The sequence below is a fragment of the Opisthocomus hoazin genome, chromosome 6, assembly GCF_030867145.1.
Source record: "Opisthocomus hoazin isolate bOpiHoa1 chromosome 6, bOpiHoa1.hap1, whole genome shotgun sequence".
NCBI classification, from domain to species: Eukaryota; Metazoa; Chordata; class Aves; order Opisthocomiformes; family Opisthocomidae; genus Opisthocomus; species Opisthocomus hoazin.
In genome coordinates, this window is record NC_134419.1 from 22,346,899 (window position 1) to 22,365,690 (window position 18,792).

Sequence of the window (18,792 nt, forward strand, 5' to 3'; positions counted from 1 at the left end):
CAGGAATCTAACTGAATTTCAGGCTCAATGCATCAGGGCATTTATCAGCTGGCAGATGGGGACAGTGACATGAAAACTAAAATACTGCAATACTTACTTGATTATATTATTAAATTTAGTTAATGTATAGAATATAGAATATTACCAACTGCTTTCTCTTTATAAAAACAGATAATTGCACCTAGTTAAACTTTACTGTAATAAGAAATGGTATTCTTGCAATCTCTCTGCATTCTTAGTGAACAACTGCTTCTCTCACTTCCTTCCAGTGGTAGGCTGAGTACTAACCATAATTATTAAATGCAGATATGAGCATTCATTCCCTTCCAAAGAAGAAATTAAGCCGTTACCTGCAGTTTAAGGCAGTTAAATCCTGGTAGTTGCATCCTGGCAGCTACATGGTATAAATACTTGTAACTAAAGGAGTTTTGCACTTTAGAGAACCTGAACTGTTGCTGGAAATAAATTAGTATACTTTACTTATACTTAATTTTCTTCATAGTTTAACTCATTATAATACATTTTATAGTCAGTAATGCATTACCTTTAAGAAAAGGCTTTTTAAATTCTTCAGAACTGTCTTTGAATCTTCTTGTAGCCCAAAAAAATGTCTTACATATCCATTCAAACTAAAAAAGTGAGGACAACTTTCTTCGAAACAAGCAGGTAGATAACAACAGAAGTGGAATTTCAGGTCTTTTCATACATATATTTCCCTACAATAATTGCTGCAGGTCTGTCTTTTAGACCAATCTTTTCTATCATATTTATTCCATTATAATTTTGTGTGGCATGTATAAGCCACAATTGCTTAGTGAACGTTTTTGTGTTCGAACTATCAATCATTCTATTTTATGTTTACCATGTCTTTTGCTAACATAGTTATTTGTAAATCCTGATTATACTGTAATCACTTAATTAAAAACGTATAGGCAAATAATAAGAAATGCAAATTGTCAGGATTGCTTCCTGTTGTAAAGACAGCATAAAAATCAAATTATAATGCTTGAATAAAGAAGAATCTGATCCAATACACTAATATTAAGGATTCTTAACTGCTCTCTATTAAGGAAAAAATGGCAGGATTTGACAGGTAATGCAAATGACAACCACAGTGTGGCACAATGCAGTCTGGCTTGAATAAAGAAGAATCTGATCCAATACATTAATATTAAGGATTCTTAACTGCTCTCTATTAAGGAAAAAATGGCAGGATTTGACAGGTAATGCAAATGACAACCACAGTGTGGCACAATGCAGTCTGGCTTTTGGGCTCCTAAAGGGGTTGAATCGTTTCCTGTAAAGAGAAGGTTGTATTCTCTTTCCCTCCCCCATATAAATGTTATCACATTTACTAATTTGAAGGATTAACTTGTCTTTCAGTGGTCCTCATAGTAATTACCTTTCCCATTCCTCATCCCAATATGCAACACAATATGTATGTGTGAAGTTATATATATGTATGAGGTTTTTTGCTCTCATTAGTGGTTACAATTTAAATTGCCTTATTTTTCAGGATTAAACTTCTACTGAGATTAAGTGATTTACCTGATCTATAATTTCTTGTTCTTTAGAGACTTTTTTGAACTATAAGCCTTTTGAGGTAGAAAACTAGAAATCTTTTCATATAAATTGTGCAGAAAAGAGTAATTTGTTAATATTTGTGCTACTAAAACTAGTATCGGACTATACAGTCAAAACAGTACTTATTTTCTGTAAAGCTTACACCGCGCAATGCTGTTCTGCTGTGGAAAACATATTATTCAATAAATACTGCTTTAGAACCATGAAACATGAAGGAAGGCCTAAGTATATGACTTTGTTTTCAAGGAGATTTAATTATATAATAACAGGACTACCATCAAAAGCTTCTTGTTCTTAGATCTTATTATTTGTCAGGAAAATAAAACCATATTAACAATGACATCACAGCCAACAACTCAGAAGTGAATTCCAAAACGTGGCTGTAAAGCAACCGCAAATTTACTCCAAAGTAATCTGATCTGCCAACAACTTCCCCTTCAAGCATCTGAAAGAGTTTTAACAACGGCTTACCTCGGTTATTTGGTGTTTTCAAGGATCTTCTGTGACTCATTGCTTTCTGGGCAAGAGCAGAGATAAATTACGAAACTTGTCTGTACTACCAAAACCATTTAGAACTCTCACTTAGACTCCAATGCAATGTCAGTCTAGTTCTAATTTTAACCTATGCTGAGAATAGAAAGTATCACATGAGGCACTTCTGCAAAACCCCCGAGCATTTGCACTCTTAATGTCTTCCCCATTTGCTGAACTTGACTGGACTCCCATAAACTCCTGGATTCCCATTAACAAAAATTACAGATTGTGAACAAAAAGAACAAAGGAGTACGTGTACATTGCTCCACAATGAAAAATAAGATAGTTTTGAGTTCAAAATTACAATTACTTGCTTTAGTAATGTTTTTCTTCAAGATAACTGAGCTTCAAAGTGCTATCAACGAGCAACATTGACTAATTAGACTAGAAAAAGTATTACATCACTAAGTATTTTAGTCATTACTTTTGCCCATGCTGAAGAATTCTCTTGTTGAAGAATTTTAGGGCAAATTATCAAACTACAGACAGAACAGTAATCTTTATTAGGGTGTGCAGAGAGGTTATTACTGACCCTTTGTCATGCTTCCAATCATGAAACATTTTTAACATTCTAATTTCTTCAAAGAGCCCTTGGAGAAAATAAAAGGAGAACAAGTCTGTCAGAATCTTTATCTTCAACCAAAAGGAGACATGGCAATAATCACAGGTCACTATTTGAGGCAAAAGCCATAAAACTGGATAATTCTAACCAATTCTTGCACTCGAGTATAAAATGTGCAGATGAAATTTTTAAAGTAGCATTCATTTTGTTATAACCTGCTTTCAGGAGAAATATTTTTTCCTCATTATTAGCCTCATATTCTAGCATTACCACATAGAACTTTATAACCAAAAAAACCCTCTCCAGTCCTTGACCAACTAAATACCTTAACACCAATACTTGTTTAAAAAGACACTAACTGCTTTAGCTTTCAATCTTCTAAGCAGTTTGTTTGTTTATTTGTTTTTTTAAAAAAGTTCTGCAAAAGCAAAAATGATCCAACAAGTTCGTTGGTGTAGGTATTCTTTCAGTTTTGGTACAGACTCAATCCTCACAGTGTTTTTTAATCAATGTTTTTTCTTGATCTAAGAAATTCATAACTAAACACCTAACTACTTAATTTCCTCCTCCTTAAAAGAGAAAGATAATTAGAGGTAGGAAAAAAGAAATAACCTTCCCTTTTATTGCAGTTTTGTGAGACAAAGAAAATTCAGGGTCCTTGTTTCTGTAAGCCAAATTATTCTGTGTCAAAGATTTCAAAATCACTTTATTGCTTTCTATCAGACACTTTACATTTCCTCAATTTATTTTTTTCCATGGTCATCAGATCAAAAAAATATGCTATTCAGACTAAGTCCTTACCACAACAATATACTCGTAGGAAAGCAGCCATTAGGCTATGTTGTTTTGGTAGTCTTGAGTGCAGTAGGTTCTTTAACATAAGAAGAAACAGAAGTTTGATTCACTTGTACAGGATTGCCTGCATAAAATGCACAAATAAAAACAATATTACTACAATTCTTTGTGGCTTCCTTTTTTTTAATGAGGAATAAATTAATCTGATAAAAACGAAGTAGGTGATAAGCATGATATATTAGTCAAACTTTCCAAAAAATGACCCATATGTAAAAGACCCTTATACCACAATAGAAATACAAATAGCACCTTGCATGTGTGCTCCCATGCTCCCTCCCCTACATTACTAGTTTTCCTCTTGCTCAGTCTCAGCATCAAGGATAAGCAGAGATTCTACCTCTGGGAGCTCATGTCTTGCATCTTCACAGCGAAATGCAATGGACAATTTTGGCCTACAATTTTGGAGAATGCTCCTGTAGAGGCAGTTTTTGATATATGTAAAGAAAGGAGAAAATGTCCATTTTATGCCTCAAAAATTAATTTTTAAGGCCACATAACTGTCTTTTCTTGTGTCTGTTTGCAGCTTATAGTATTTATATCCAACGGTTTTCTTCTTATCTCCTGTTAAATAACCAGTGCAATCCTCATCATCTGTTTAGTTTATGTTAAAGCCACATAACTGTTGTCTGTTCTGAAGGCATGAACTTGAACCTATTCATTATGTGCCTTGTATCTGAGTTTAAAAAGTCCTTATCTCACACAGTATTTTTTGATGTTAATTCTTTGTTGTATCTGATTAATCTGTCAAATTCCAGTATCTGAACATCAATAATACAATGCAAGCTTTTAGAACACATTCTGCCTACTGTCAGGGTTACCTAATGACAGAATAACAAATGAGATCCTCCTTTTTTTCCCTCTTCTTCTTTTTTTCTTTTTAAAAAGACAGATGCTTTCTGTAAGAAACAAAAATAACTGGAAACTATTTAAGGACTGCAACTAATTCCAGCCTACAATATTGCAGGATATTCTAGAGAGTATTAAGGCCCTGATAGTTATGAACAAATGTTATCAGTAATCATTTGAATAAATACGGCCTTTTCATTTATAATTTGACAAAGATTTAATTACTTGTGCAAGTAATTGCCAGGAAAAAGTGGACTAGCAAAATACTTGTGAGGTTTACTCAATTAAACAACAAAAAGCTCTCTGGACATCTTACAGCAGAAGCAAAAAAGGCATTTTATTTGTATATGATTCTTGCATAACTACTTTGAAGAATTTGGATATTATTTGTTAAAATAAATTTATGTGTCCAACAAGGAAGAACTATGAGTATTTCCCTTCAAAACAGGTTAATCAGATTATAAATATTGCAGATGTAGATCAGTGTCATTCAGTCACACCAGCCCCACAACCGTATTATAAAAGTCAAAATAAAGATGTTCCATCACCATATTCAGAAGTTGTGCTATGACCTATTAAGTTTGACAGTCTGTTGTAGAAGAAATTACAGCACTGCTAATTAAAAGAAGTAACAACTAATTGATAGACTGATACCAGCTGTTGAGAACTTTTAACATAAAATCATTATATAATGTGAGTAGCAACAGGCATGTGCCAGCAGAGCCAGCTTTTATAATTATTCAGTCTAATCCACAAAGTTTAAAGGCATATTCTAGCCATGGTTTCCTTTATTTAAGGTCTAGCAGCATTGAAGCAGGGTTCTCCATGTAAGATTTCCACAAGTTAGAAAACCGGGCCATTGTAGCTCCATCAATGATGCGGTGATCTGCTGACCAACTCACATTCATTATCTGTGCTTTAAATACTTCACCTTTTCCATTAAACCGAGGAAGAACCTAAAAATCAGAGGAAGTAAAAAAACAGAAATATTAAATACTTTCATTAACAAATCTGTATTTTTTTATTGTTAATTTGTCAATCTAAATTTCAACATTTTGCTAAGTTAGACACGTAACAGTAGTGCCGTTCAAAAAACAAAGACCTTCCCATTATTGTTTGTGCTGCGGATTAGAAATATATTGCAAACCTACATAATAAACAGTCATATCCTATCTCCACCATTACGGAAATACTGAAGTAGTGAAAACCTTGACTCTAAACTTTCCTCCTGAATAGTTTATTGCACTCTTAGTGCTCTTAGTGCTCAAAGTTTCCTTAAAGCATTCCCCAAACAAAAGGCTCACAGGAAAAACACAGAAAAAGTATTTTAAATTAATACCAATTTCATTTCCAGCACTGATCTCAAATGTCTATATTAAAGAATTAAAGCCTGAAATAAAGAAAATGTGAAACTGCCTTCACCATACAGACTTCTGCACGGATTCAGCTACCTGGCTCATGAAATTAAACTTCATTATCAAACTACTTTTTTAGTCTCAAGTTGGCAATAGAAAAAATGCTATCGCCACATTGCAAAACTTGTAAAAACATATTTACATTGTTTCTTAAAACTAGAAGGCTAAACATAGATGTGAATGAAATATAACAGGATTCTAGAAAACAAATCTGAACCTTTGGCATAAAAGACTTTTATCTGAACATTTGAAACCTCCTGAAAGGAGGTTGTAGTGAGGCAGGTGTTGGTCTCTTCTCCCAGATAACTAGCGATAGGACGAGAGAAATGGCCTCAAGTTGCATCAGGGGAGGTTTATATTAGATATTAGGAAAAATTTCTATATTGAAAGAGTGGTCAGACATTGGAACAGGCTGCCCAGGGAGGTGGTTGAGTCCCCATCCCTGGAGGTGATTAAAAATGTGTACATGTGGCACTTCAGGATATGGTTTAGTAGGAATGGTGGTGTTGAGTGGATGGTTGAACTTGATGATCTTCGAGGTCTATTCCAACCTATGATTCTATGATTTGGTCTCTCTGCACAGTCATCTAAAAACACCACAAAACTTTTCGAGGAAATGATTATATAAGAAAACAGGGACACTCCACGTTTCTTTTTCATTACAGGTGACCTTAGTTAGCCGAACATTCACATCCCTGAGATAATATACCTGTATCTTTCCAAGGGCTCCAATAGCTACTTCAGGAGGTAGTATCACTGGTTTGGTGTAAGTGCCACCAATCTAGAAAAGAAAAAGCTGTGGATATTAGATAACAACTTTAATTTTTTTTTAAAGCAGATTGCCTCTTGCATTAATTGCTACAGGTTTTGTTCATGGCATATTAAACTTTGCTAAGGTATTCCTTTCAGAAGCAGTTCTCAGATATAAGTTCTCATTTTTCCTGTACTTACTGTGCCAATATTTGAAAGGGTGAATGTTCCCCCAGTGAGGTCATTTGTTCCCAGTTGGCCTGCAGAGCCCAACAACTGTAGGCGATTTAATTCAGAAGCAATCTCAAACACACTACAGACTTGAACATTTTTCACATTTGGGACAATTAAACCTTGCTCTGTGTCCATAGCAACACCAATGTTATGCGATGCCTGCAACAAGTTTCATTAACCAGACATTAACATAAGCAGTCAACATACAATGTATTTTACACAAAAAGCACTTGAATAATGTCTTCTTTATATATCTTTTTAACCTAGAAAGTACTGTCTGTAGCAAGCAAATCCTCTATAATACACCTTTGAGGGGAGAAGGGTATGTAAACTTTTAAATATTAGCTTTCCACATCTACAAAGAGTAAACTGATTTTTGCAATTTCACATCCAGGAAATACAAAATCCTGGAATCAATTTCGCACTGAAAATATTTCACTTCAGGATGATTATATGGGTAACAAAACATGACTAGCAGATTTTAAAGACAACAATAAAATTAAAAAAAAAAGAAATGGAGTTGCCTGTCATTTGCTAGAAGGAATATATAAGGATTCATCGCAGAGAAATTGATAAAACAGCACAAAAGGAATTTGTACTGCAAGGAGTATGTACACGTCACTTAAGTAAATAGACACTTGCTGCCCAGAAGTATCAGTCCAGCACCTTGTATGAAAATTAAATATTTTTTATCAAAACTGAGTTTAAAATATGACTTTAATACATAAGGGTTGTGTGTTGTAACAGTGGAACCACTTGTGCCATTACTAAAAAATTACTGTAATGGTCTCGTTTTAAATGCTTGTCCCACCTTCAGGTAGAAAAATAGGAAATCACCATATTGATAAGTATTTCTGAGGCAAGCCTGAGTAACAGTGACTCTCATTAAACAAACTACTGAAATAAGATCAATAATAAATCAAATCCAATCTTAGAATCTGGACATACACATTATTTTCCAGCACAACATCATAATTTAGGTTCTTACAATTAGCTCATTCTGAAAAGCCCCTGTTAGCTGTTAGTTTAGGTTTTCTGCTCACAATTTTTATCAGTAGTGTACAAACCTTATAGGTGACATTTTGACAGCTTTCATCCAAAGAAGCATTAAGAATGGGATACTGTAATAATCCCAGAGAGGCTGCCTGTTAAATATAAAAGAAAAAAAAAAAAGATGGATTTTTATGTTTTATAATCGGAGAGCTGCATGGAAAGGAAGGAATGGTGGAAGACAATTTAGATTAATAACAATATGGATTTCCTCAATGCAATCAAATTTGGCTTAAACTCTCCTACACTTGTCTGTTGATATTCTGTCATTATTAGGATAGCAGAAGAAAAAGACAATTTACAAAAAACAAATATACACCAGACAGACATGTAAAAAGTGATAATCCCTTTCCCAAGTATAACTGACTTTGAATCCGCATTTGTTATTTCTGTTCCACAATTCAAATCACATATCCCAACACAAAAGTTATGAGATTCAGCAGCAAAGTCATTCTCAGCTCTCCACTTAGATGACAATTATTTCAAGGAACTAATATTATTTCCCCCTAAACAGAGTGAGCAGAATGAGTGCTTACTTAGCACTCTAATTGAAATAGCATTACCAGAAGTTTCAGACTATGCTATGCATTCAATGTGTAGCTTAGCCAGTGCATCAGCCTTCATTGATGCCAACAGTTGGAAATGGAACCATGGCAACTGAATGAGTGCAAGTGTCTCGTCTTCTGAACAACAGAAGACTTACACATTCACCTGAACAACAGAAGAGACATACTGATTCACCTAAGCGATTCATTACCAACAAAAATATAATAATAGTAACAACAATAATGACACATTTCACATGAGGATCATTTTAATGGAGCTCATTAAAAATACTGACAGTTTCCAAAATTTGTTTTGTGTAATTCAAACACTCAGTGATGCTTATCTTCATAATGAATAATCCTTTATCTGCTCTATCCTTCCCCATTAATATGTCAAAAATTTCCATGATATTATATAACCCTAACTATAATTCCAACAAGTAATTCATAAGTGGTTCAATAAACAAGAAAAGTGACCTGTAATTATTCAGATGATAGAGAGGTGCTCCAAACTTACAACAATCACTGATCAGATTTTGGCAAAATCTGCATAAGTACTTCATACATTGCTCTGCTGCACGTCTCACCTTTATGAAGAAAGGCATAAAGGAAAGCTTAACTCCACGAATTTGTGCTAGAGGTTTCAACTCTTCTCGCAACTGAACAAGTTGAGTCAAATCAATCTCATCACAATACCCGAAGTGGGGTATCTTCAGGGCTGCACTCATCGTCTTTACCATTGCCTTGTGAAAACCTGGAAGATATTCACTGACTTCTTAAATCAACAAAATGAACTTCTGGGAAGTTATGGTGAAATTTCAATTATTATTTCCATTAAACAAATTACAAAACTTAAACAAAACAAAACAAAACCTAACCACAATAGAGAAAGGACAGGGTAAAACTCACTTTTGGATCAAGTTATTCAGCACATGCAACTCAATTTTTATGATTTTAATATTTCAGATTATATTACTGCATATCTCTCCATCATATGGCATGGAATACCCCTCTGGTCAGCTGGGGTCAGCTGTCCCGGCTGTGTCCCCTCCCAACTTCTTGTGCACCCCCAGCCTGCTCGCTGGCGGGGTGGTGTGAGAAGCAGAAAAGGGCTTGACTCTGGGTAAGCACTGCTCAGCAACAGCTAAAACATCCCTGCATTATCAATGCTGTTTTCAGCACAAATCCAAAACACAGCTTCATACTAGCTACTGTGAAGAAAATTAACTCTATCCCAGCCAAACCAGCACAATCTCCACCCTGATATTCCATACCACATGGCGTCGTGCACAGCATATAGAGTGGGGGGAAGAAGAAGGAAGGGGATGTTTGGAGTGATGGCGTTTGTCTTCCCAAGTAACTGTTACATATGACGGAGCCCTGCTTTCCTGGAGATAGCTGAACACCTGCCTGCCAGTGGGAAGCAGCAAATGAATTCCTTGTTTTGCTTTACTTGCATACGCTGCTTTTGCTTTACCTATTAAACTGTCTTTATCTCAACCCATGAGCTTTCTCACTTTTACCCTTTTGATTCTCTCCCCCATCCTGCTTGGGGGAAGTGAGCAAGCAGCTGCATGATGTTTAGTTGCCGGCTGGGGTTAAACCACAGCGGTCCTTTCCCGCGCCCAACGTTGGGCCACTCACTCACCAACCCCCGCAGTGGGATGGGGGAGAGAATCAGAAGAGCAAAAGTGAGCACGCAAGTAAAGCAAAACAAGGAATTAATTCACTACATCCCAGCTTTATATGCTGAGCACGATATCGTATGGTATTGAATATCCCTTTGGCCAGTTTGGGTCAGCTGTCCTGGCTGCATCTCCTCCTAGTTTCTTGTGTACCTCCCACCTTCTCGTTGGCAGGCCAGTATAAGAAGCTGAAAAGTCCTTGACTGCTTAGCAACAACTAAAACATCAGTGTATTATCAACAGTCTTCTCATATTAAATTCAAAAAACAGCACCATCCAGCTACTAGCAGGAAAATTAACTCTATCCCAGCTGAAACCAGGTCACCTATGTATGTATGTATTTGAAATCACAATAATCTGCACTACTCGTTCCAGCCTCTCCAAATAAACACTGCCTGAAAATCAAACAAAAACCTTTTATCTTCCTCTGTTAATGTGATTTTTATTACCTCAGTGTCTTTTGCTGCACTCTTCTCCAAAACAAGTGTGAATGCTGACATACACTATTATTAAGCACTGATAAACATTCACTGCATTTTGCCACTGATAGCATAATGATTCATACTGTGACAAATTCACATGCGTTTCAGAATTCCTACTGGTTTCAGCATGCATTTGAAGAAACATAGATTAAAAATGAGCAACTGCAACTTGCAGCCCAACTCCATCCAACCAAAACATGAACAATTATTTCATAAAACAGTAATTTCATGCAAGACCTTCTTACAGGGCATGCTCACTTGCATGACAATAACATGAACACGCTGCCATCAAAAGGAATCAACTGTTCACTGATAGTCTACTGTGAACGTGATTTACCTGTTATAGGCTCAGTTTTATCTTTTCCTGAAAACACAATGGGTCTGGAAACAGGTCCAGGAATTTTGTGTGCTTTGTCCTTTGGAACAGCTGGCATGGTCTCTGATTTTGGCAAAGGTGGGATAATTTCAGCCTTCGGTGATGGAGGTAAAATAGCTCCTGTTTGTTTGGCCAAGTAATTGAGTATATCTTCTTTAAGAATTCTGTTATCTTTCCCTGTTCCAACAACTTCACTCAATTTAATCTGAAAAGTACATAACAACCTATGACACTTACTTTTTACAGCAATATAAAAATATCCTGTATTGTGAGCTACGGTTAAAAATTATTCCAGTTACCGGTCTAACATACCTACAGTTTTCTTTCCCTTTCTATGATTTATTACGTACTCAACATTGTTCAAATCATCCAGAAGGCCCACTAAGTGTCTAATGGCTTACTTTAAGGAAGGACTATAAATATTACTTACCTCTTAATTACCTCACAAGATCAATATGAAATATGAATCTGAGGTAAGCTACTTGTAACTTGATTTTCTTTCCTTATTGTTTTACTTTTCTCCTAAAAATGCACCACAAGCTCTCAAAACTAATGGAATGTTCATAGATTCACAGGAAAGAAGAATTAGAAAAGCTCTTTAAAAATCACTTAGTACATCCTCTGCTCTAATACAAATCTGAAAACCAAGAACAAGGCAGCTAAAGCTGAGATTCCATTTTTCCCCTCCTCCTTCCTCTGTCCCAGGAATCTATTCTGATAATTTATTATTTTTATCCTAAAAAAGTTTTCTTAATGTCCAGCCTAAAGCATCCTCGCTGCATTTTAAGCCCAGTAATTCTTTTCCTATCTACCATAATCATCAGAAAGCACGATCCTCTTCATAAAGATTTTACACATTTTTTACACATTCATAAATTTTTTACACATTCATAAAGATTTTACACATTTTTACAGTTTTCACATATTTGAAATGTATTTGAAAACACGTAATTTCTCACTGCACTTTACTGTAGATCAGCGTTCCCCTAGTCAGTCAAACTTCTATACAAAAGACAGATAAAATGCAGCAGGACCTGATTCAGCAAACTTACATTGTTCTCCATGGCCAGACGACGAACTGCAGGGGTTGCTAATGTTTTGTGACCTTTTATCTCTTGGTGAGTGTGCTCTTCATGAGACATAGGAGGTGTTTCAACAACATCTTCTTCTGGGGCAACACCTGCAAACAAAAAGAAAAATTTTAACTTTACTACATTATAAGCATTCGTTAAATTCCAACCTCAGCCATTCTATGATTCTGTGACAGCTGAAGATTTTAACATTTACTTTCAGCTACTGTGGATGGGAACACAACATGCTAAAGGCTGCTGCTTAAGCTAAATTTTCAATAGGAAATATCTGGCTTTTGAGATTTTAAATCCAAATATATTATCACAGCTTTTTCTACTTAACTTTCTTGACTTTATAAAAGGGGAAAAAAAAAATTAAGTTTTAAGATTTAGAGGAGTCAGTAAACTCCTCTGTCACTGGTGGTTTTATGACAACAAACATAAAATATACAGGAGAAAAAAAACGCTTACAATACCTTTTGAAGCATCAATTTCAATGTCCACTAATGGTTTTCCAACATAAGCAATTTCATCTAAATTGTAATGGAGTTTTCTAATGATGCCATCATAACGACTAGTAATAGTAACAGAAGCTTTATCGCTTTGCACTTCACAGATGCTATCAAACTGAGACACGCTATCACCTTCTTTTATATACCTAACAGAAAAGACACAGGGTAGTGTAAAATGTATTAAGTGTAAAAATCTATGCTGTGTATTCGTTTGATAAGTTCAGTTATGTATATCCCCACAACATGAAAATGCATTCCAGATAAGAAGACAAATTCTACATAATAGATATATTTGCTATAGTTAATAGATACATTTGCTTTTGTCTGACTGCTCCAAAACCCTTTGTTGTGTGAAATGACACAATGATTTAGAATATCATCACACATATGTTTTTACTGTCACTTTAGTAAAGCAGAGTTTTCTTGACAGATTATAAACTATCTAAAAATAAGAATGAGCCTAGCTTAGTCTGAACCTAAGGAAGTTCTTCGTTTCAAATTGCCAAGATCAGTATATGCAGTTTCAGAAAAGAAACTGAAAGTAGCAAACACTGTCTTCTAGGCAAAGAGAGGTATTTTCACCTATTTGTACAAAGAACAAGGCATTTCAACACTGCCTTCCTTCACTGTACACTTTGATTTTGCTTAATCCATTCATCATTGGCTTTTTACAAACAATTTAAATGTTCAAATCTTTCACTGAAGTCAACAGAGAAGGGGTATAGGATAAAATTCTGTGGATTCTCCAGACAAGTAATTTGTTTCTGAAGTTCAGCCTAAGTAAGTATAATAAGAGACAGACCTCCTGCACTCTAGAAACATTAATTACTGAAGGAAAGCCTATATACAGGTGCAGTTAGAGCATCCCATTCCTTCCATCTTTTTCAATCCCAAATAAACCAGACTGCAAATAAACAAAATGTAAAGCTCAGTGTATATACAAGGTTTTAAAATGTGGAAAATGTAACTTGAAAAACTTCACTAGTAACCCAGAAAACATATTCTCAGATAAATGACTGATAACACAGCTGTTCAACTACTTGCCAATTTCTCAGTATCTTTCTAAGAAAGTCGAGCTTACCATTCTTTTACAGTCACCTCTGTAATCCCTTCTCCAATGTCAGAAAGCTTAAACTGGACGATTTGGCCACATGAAACTTAAAACAGACAATAAGGAAATACAGCATGTTTAATATTAAATATGCCAGACAGAAAAATCTGAATGCATCAAAAATAGGCTGCGTACCAGTCATATACAAACCACTAACATAACAGCAAAATAAAATTATTATATTATGAAAAAGATTACCAGCAGATGTTCTGAATAATCGCTGTTGATGACTAAACTTGAGGGCAGATTTGTCAAACACGCACACATATTTTGATTTTATAAAGCGAACGCTGTGGCACGATCTAACATGATGAATGCAAACCTGGGGGAGAAAAGTCTCAAGTGTTAATATAATGGACTGAGGAATGTACAGCTCATTTAATATTCCTGATGCAACAGTAACACTAAAACAGTTAAATTCTAGTTTATATAAGAGAAACTCTTATGGAAACACAATTATATTGAATACATACTGAATGTAAGATAACCATTAAATTAGCATAAGCTTTGGCAGGTCTTTAACTTCTTTCACAAACACAACACGTGGGGAGATCAAAGCCAAAACAACATACCCAATTAATAAACATCATTACAATGTCTGGTAAGAGATTCATACTTGCTATTGTTTCTTTAAGCAATTAGTTTAATCAGGACACACACACAAAAAGCATAGATAATATCAACTACATCAGCCATCTGAAATCTTCTTATCCAGAACGGATGCTGGAAGGGTCCCCTAGACTGCAGGAAAAATCAGCATATTTTTCTTTTGTCAGTTCTTATTCCAATCAAGTGTTGATCAGAAATACTAACTGGAAAGGAAATTCACACCAGAGGGCCCTTAGATTTCTGTTAATATATAGGAGACAATCATCTTCAAATAAATATCATTTCACATCAACTTTAATGACTTTTTTTAAGAACTGGGCAATTATATTTATCCAGAAGTCAACTTAAAGGGTCAACAGAATTTTCTGAAAGATTCTTCACACAAAACCTCATGCTTTAAAACACTGCATAATCAGTCATGATTTTGGTCAAAAGCAAAGCCAGTAGCACTTGCATTAACATAAACAGGCATTTTATCATTAATCTCAACAGAAGTTAGTTCAGACCCTTTCTTATTTAGTAAGATTTCTTAAATCTAATGTAATTCTGGGGTTATGTTGTCTTAGAGTGCTGTAAAATCAATAAAAATAACAATTTATCATAGATACTATCTCTAATTAATTTAGAGGGATGAAAAAAATTCAGGTGCTACAATGTACCTCAAGTAGCTCAAAACTGTAAAATTTAGAAATTATCTTCTTAGAGGAGCCAGAAAACAGCACACCTGCATGGGAAAGTTAATTTTAACTTCTTTTGAAAAAAATCCTTTCAATAATTATAGAGCATATGAAACTTCCCAATTGCCCTTCCCACCCCCCAAACTGTTTAACTGTTTGATTTTATATTACCCTTTTAAAAAGTAATTATTCAGAAAACTGTACAATTTTGAACTGATGATGCACACATTTTCTATATTATTTAATTTAGCACTGAAAGCTATATTTAATACCACCCTTCTTTTAGGAACAAATATTTATACAATACAATCTACCATAAAGGACAAAACAAAGTTACATTAAGTTACTTTGCAGTTGCCTGCTACTGATCTAGAATAAGTATTTTTCTAATTCCTGTAATGAACAAACAGTAAATCCTTTTCATTAGTCCTCCAAACCATTTTCCCTATTAAAAAAATCCGGTGGAATGGAAATTTTAAGCTATGACAAGTCTTATTTTATGAATACATTTAAAAGTCTCATTCAATTACAAAACTGGTATATAATGTACATCTTCACAAGCCTATTTTCTCCTATTTTTACTTCTATTTTTCTTCCCACTTGAGTCCATGGTTCCATTTCTTTGTCCGACAAGATCTTTTTGTGCCAAACTTACACTAGAACTCTTTTCTCTTTATATGATCCTACATAGAAAACATTCAGTATTTACCTGTAAAGATGATCACAAGGAGCACAACAAATCTCTGAATTGTTTCTAAATGTGAAGTTTCATAATGCTTTCCATGTGTTTTTAACATTTGGTAACCAATGCAGGTAGTGAATTAGTAATGTCAGTGTCAAAAAAACAGGCTGGTTCTGTTACAGAAGAGTTTGTTTTAAATTATATTTGTAGGAGTAATTCAAAACTACTGCATTTTTTTAAAATGGAATCTTTTTGGCTTGCAGTTTAGCACATTCTCTACTAAAAAGTTGGTGTGCTAGTATGTAAAAGCAATAATACAGTACCCAATCTCTTTGTAGAAGTGTTCCTTTCTAACAAGGGGAAAAATTAAAATCCATTAAATAAAGAGGCTGTGCTCATTAATTTCACTATTTAACATCATAATACTATTTTCTGTGTAATGCAATATTCATAGCATACCCATCTATGTATCTTGATGTCTGGAAAAATATAGTAATAAAAAAACCCGAAGCAGCACAATACTAGCAGTTATGTTTATGTCACCGCTATATGACAATTACGCTATATGACAATTCAAAGGCAATAATGCCACAATAAGATAACACCTTTCCTGTGCAAGTCCTCAAAGTGCAGAGTTTCTGTGGTGAGAAGAAAATGAGGGCCCACTCCAGTCTCCCGCTGATACTAAGGACACATCAGCCATTGGTATCTGGTTGACTAAGACCTGTGGTTTGAACCAAGACAACATGGAAGCTGTTTGCTATTGGGGGAAGAACTGCCTTGCCCCTGTGTAATAGACTAGAAGATGATTCGTGTCGAGTGCACATATTGTGCAACTGTGGAAACTAGCATAATGTGAAATAACAAAACTACATAAGGCATGGAACAATAGACAGGATATCTGTGGGTTTGAGATTGGGCTAATATAGAAGTCCAGTGCGGTTTGAGACTGGGCTAACTATATTGCTTATGCAAGATGAGTGGGCAGCGGCGGGGAGGCTGCGGCAGCGCACCGAAAAAGGACATTTAAAGGACACCGAGGAAGAAGAGACTCTTCATCCTGAAGACCACCAGAAGAACTATAAAGACCACCAACATCATAAGACGCATGCGTCAATAAATGATGCCACGTAAGCACAGAGAATCAAAAGAAGGAGGAGACTTCACGGAAACGAACAGCTCGGAAAGAATATAAAGACCGTCGGTGCCATTAGAAGGTGTGCGTGTTGGTGGTAACCTCCCGCGCACCCAGCGCTGTTTGCTTGCTTTTTATTGCCTTAAATATTAATAAAGAAAAAGATCATGCAAATAGCGTATTATCATTTATAACACCTGTTTAGTTCAGTTTTGGCTGTTTCCTTAAAAAGAAGACAACTGTGCTTTTCTAAATCACCACTGATCCCAAAAATCTACTGCTGGCCTCAGAACAAAATGTTTTTATGCAGCCTGGAGGCAACCAATTACCTGATGAAGAACTGTTCTGACTCACTGTCATATTAAGTCATTTTAATGAACATTTACTTACATTGGATTTGTTTTGCATACATATTCTATATCTCAAAGTATATAGTTGCCGATATACTAAACCAACGTCGTTGATAGCATGTTTCAGTCAGACATCAATTCTTCACCTAAATAACTGGCACCACGTCCTAGTGGCCAGGTAACTGTTATTTCCCTGCTACTTAACACAAAGATCCCCAGGCTCCTTTTTTTTCTTCTTCACAACTTATACCCCCACCGACAACCACCATTACTTTGTACTTCTTCCTCTAGCCAAAGTGCTTGCAAAAGCATTGAGAACATTAAAATAAAGCCCTTTAATATTATAATAACCATGTTATTTCTTGGATCTTACCACCATTTTACAGTAGATGGTCACAAGAATTAGTATCTAGCAAAATTCAAAATGTGCTTGTAGGAAACACACTATGAATAGCCAGTTCTATACTTCAGCATGCACATAGATGAGCCTTTTCATCTTATCAGAATCTCCCTCTGGATTTAAGAGTAGATGGTTTAGTTTGAAAGAAAACTAACAAAAAGCTGCTATTTTCGATATTCTTAATTAGTAAAATTACTTATATGTAGCCTAAAACTAGATAATTGCAAAAGTATCACTGGAAAAAGTTCTCACTACTATGCTTTCAAAATACAGTATGAATTAAGACCAAAAATAATAATAGAAACTAGAACTGATCCTTAATTTTATCTTCACTTGAATTATCTTACAAAAAGATGTTTCTTTTTCTGATATTCCACAAAACAGCAGGGACATAACTGGAAACCAACACTCATCACTACAGCAGGAAGACTACAGTACGAGAAGGCAGAAGAAAGCATTAAGTCTTCAAGACCGGTGTATGTTTATGAGACGGGAAGCGTCCCAAAAGGCAACCAAGTAGATTGACTTCCTGAAGTATGATAAGGTATCTCAACTACTTGATTTACAAATACCAAAGCTCCTGGGGTTCAAAGAAATAGGTTTACCCTTCCTGTGTGTCTAACTACGCCGTCTCTGTGCAGACACGGCACCGAAAGGAGGCTGATGCGTGGACGGAGGAGCGGTGACGGCAGTGGAACGCGCAGGCAATGCAATATATCAGATGACTAAGAAGTAACAGCAGACGAGGATGTCACTGCCTTATTACAGGAGGCACACGTTTCTTCCATGGGAAACACGGACAACACGGAAGACATTCAGGGGGCAGCAGCGTGGGGCGGACGAAGTCTGCTGTGGGGTCGCTGGGGAGGCCGCCGCTCTGACTCCCCGGGAGCAGCGGGGCGCGGCACCGTAGGCTGAGCGGCTGCAGGGGACATGGTCACCTGCGCCGCCGCACCACGGGGCAGCGGCGGGGCGGGCCGGGCGCGGCCCGCCCGGAGGCGCGGGGGAGGCGGCGGCCGGGACGGCTGAGGGGAGGCGGCAAGCCCACGAGCGTGTCATGGTTGCTCCGAGGGTCTGCCGCGCGGTCCTCGCTCGCTCCCGGCTGGAAGGAAGCAACAGGGCTTCAGGATACCGCCGCCGAGGCGGAGATGCTGCGCGTTGTCCACCGCCTCGCCGGCTAACCGGGAGCGGCACCACCCGCAGGGTCCCCCGCTCCCCTTACCAGGCGCCCCACGGCTCGGCAGCTGCTCCTCAGAGCGGTCACGGCCGCCATTTTACTCCGGGAAGCGGCAGCCCCGCGCTCCGCACACCTCCCACCGTCCAGCCAA

General features: G+C 36.4%; 1 protein-coding gene across 3 annotated transcripts; it reads right to left on the bottom strand.

Annotated features, from left to right (window-relative positions):
* Positions 1-6: 6 nt before the first annotated feature.
* On the bottom strand, positions 7-18,792 carry DBT (dihydrolipoamide branched chain transacylase E2). 3 transcript variants are annotated; one of them, XR_012764426.1, is made up of 14 exons: positions 18,687-18,792; positions 13,810-13,933; positions 13,582-13,657; positions 12,465-12,646; positions 11,971-12,098; positions 10,880-11,123; positions 8,963-9,129; positions 7,848-7,925; positions 6,748-6,939; positions 6,506-6,577; positions 3,482-5,337; positions 2,651-2,708; positions 2,056-2,101; positions 7-48 (listed from the first exon to the last, which is right to left on the bottom strand). XR_012764426.1 is itself a non-coding variant. In XM_075425015.1 (11 exons), exons 1-11 carry the CDS (start codon positions 18,735-18,737, stop codon positions 5,170-5,172), a joined length of 1,482 nt encoding a protein of 493 aa, XP_075281130.1. In that variant the 5' UTR covers positions 18,738-18,792; the 3' UTR covers positions 3,349-5,169. The 3 variants fall into 3 exon arrangements, 1 of the variants encoding a protein (XP_075281130.1); XR_012764425.1 differs by lacking the exons at positions 7-48; positions 2,056-2,101 and having other exon boundaries at positions 3,482-3,599; positions 4,354-5,337; XM_075425015.1 differs by lacking the exons at positions 7-48; positions 2,056-2,101; positions 2,651-2,708 and having other exon boundaries at positions 3,349-5,337.

Excerpts from the sequence above, each read along its gene's own strand:
- DBT (XM_075425015.1), bottom strand. The coding sequence starts at position 18,737 with ATGGCGGCCGTGACCGCTCTGAGGAGCAGCTGCCGAGCCGTGGGGCGC. Across the intron at positions 12,099-12,464 it reads TGAAATTGATGCTTCAAAAG|GTGTTGCCCCAGAAGAAGAT; the intron begins GTATTGTAAGCG and ends TTTTGTTTGCAG. Across the intron at positions 6,578-6,747 it reads CCCTTTCAAATATTGGCACA|ATTGGTGGCACTTACACCAA; the intron begins GTAAGTACAGGA and ends TTTCTTTTCTAG.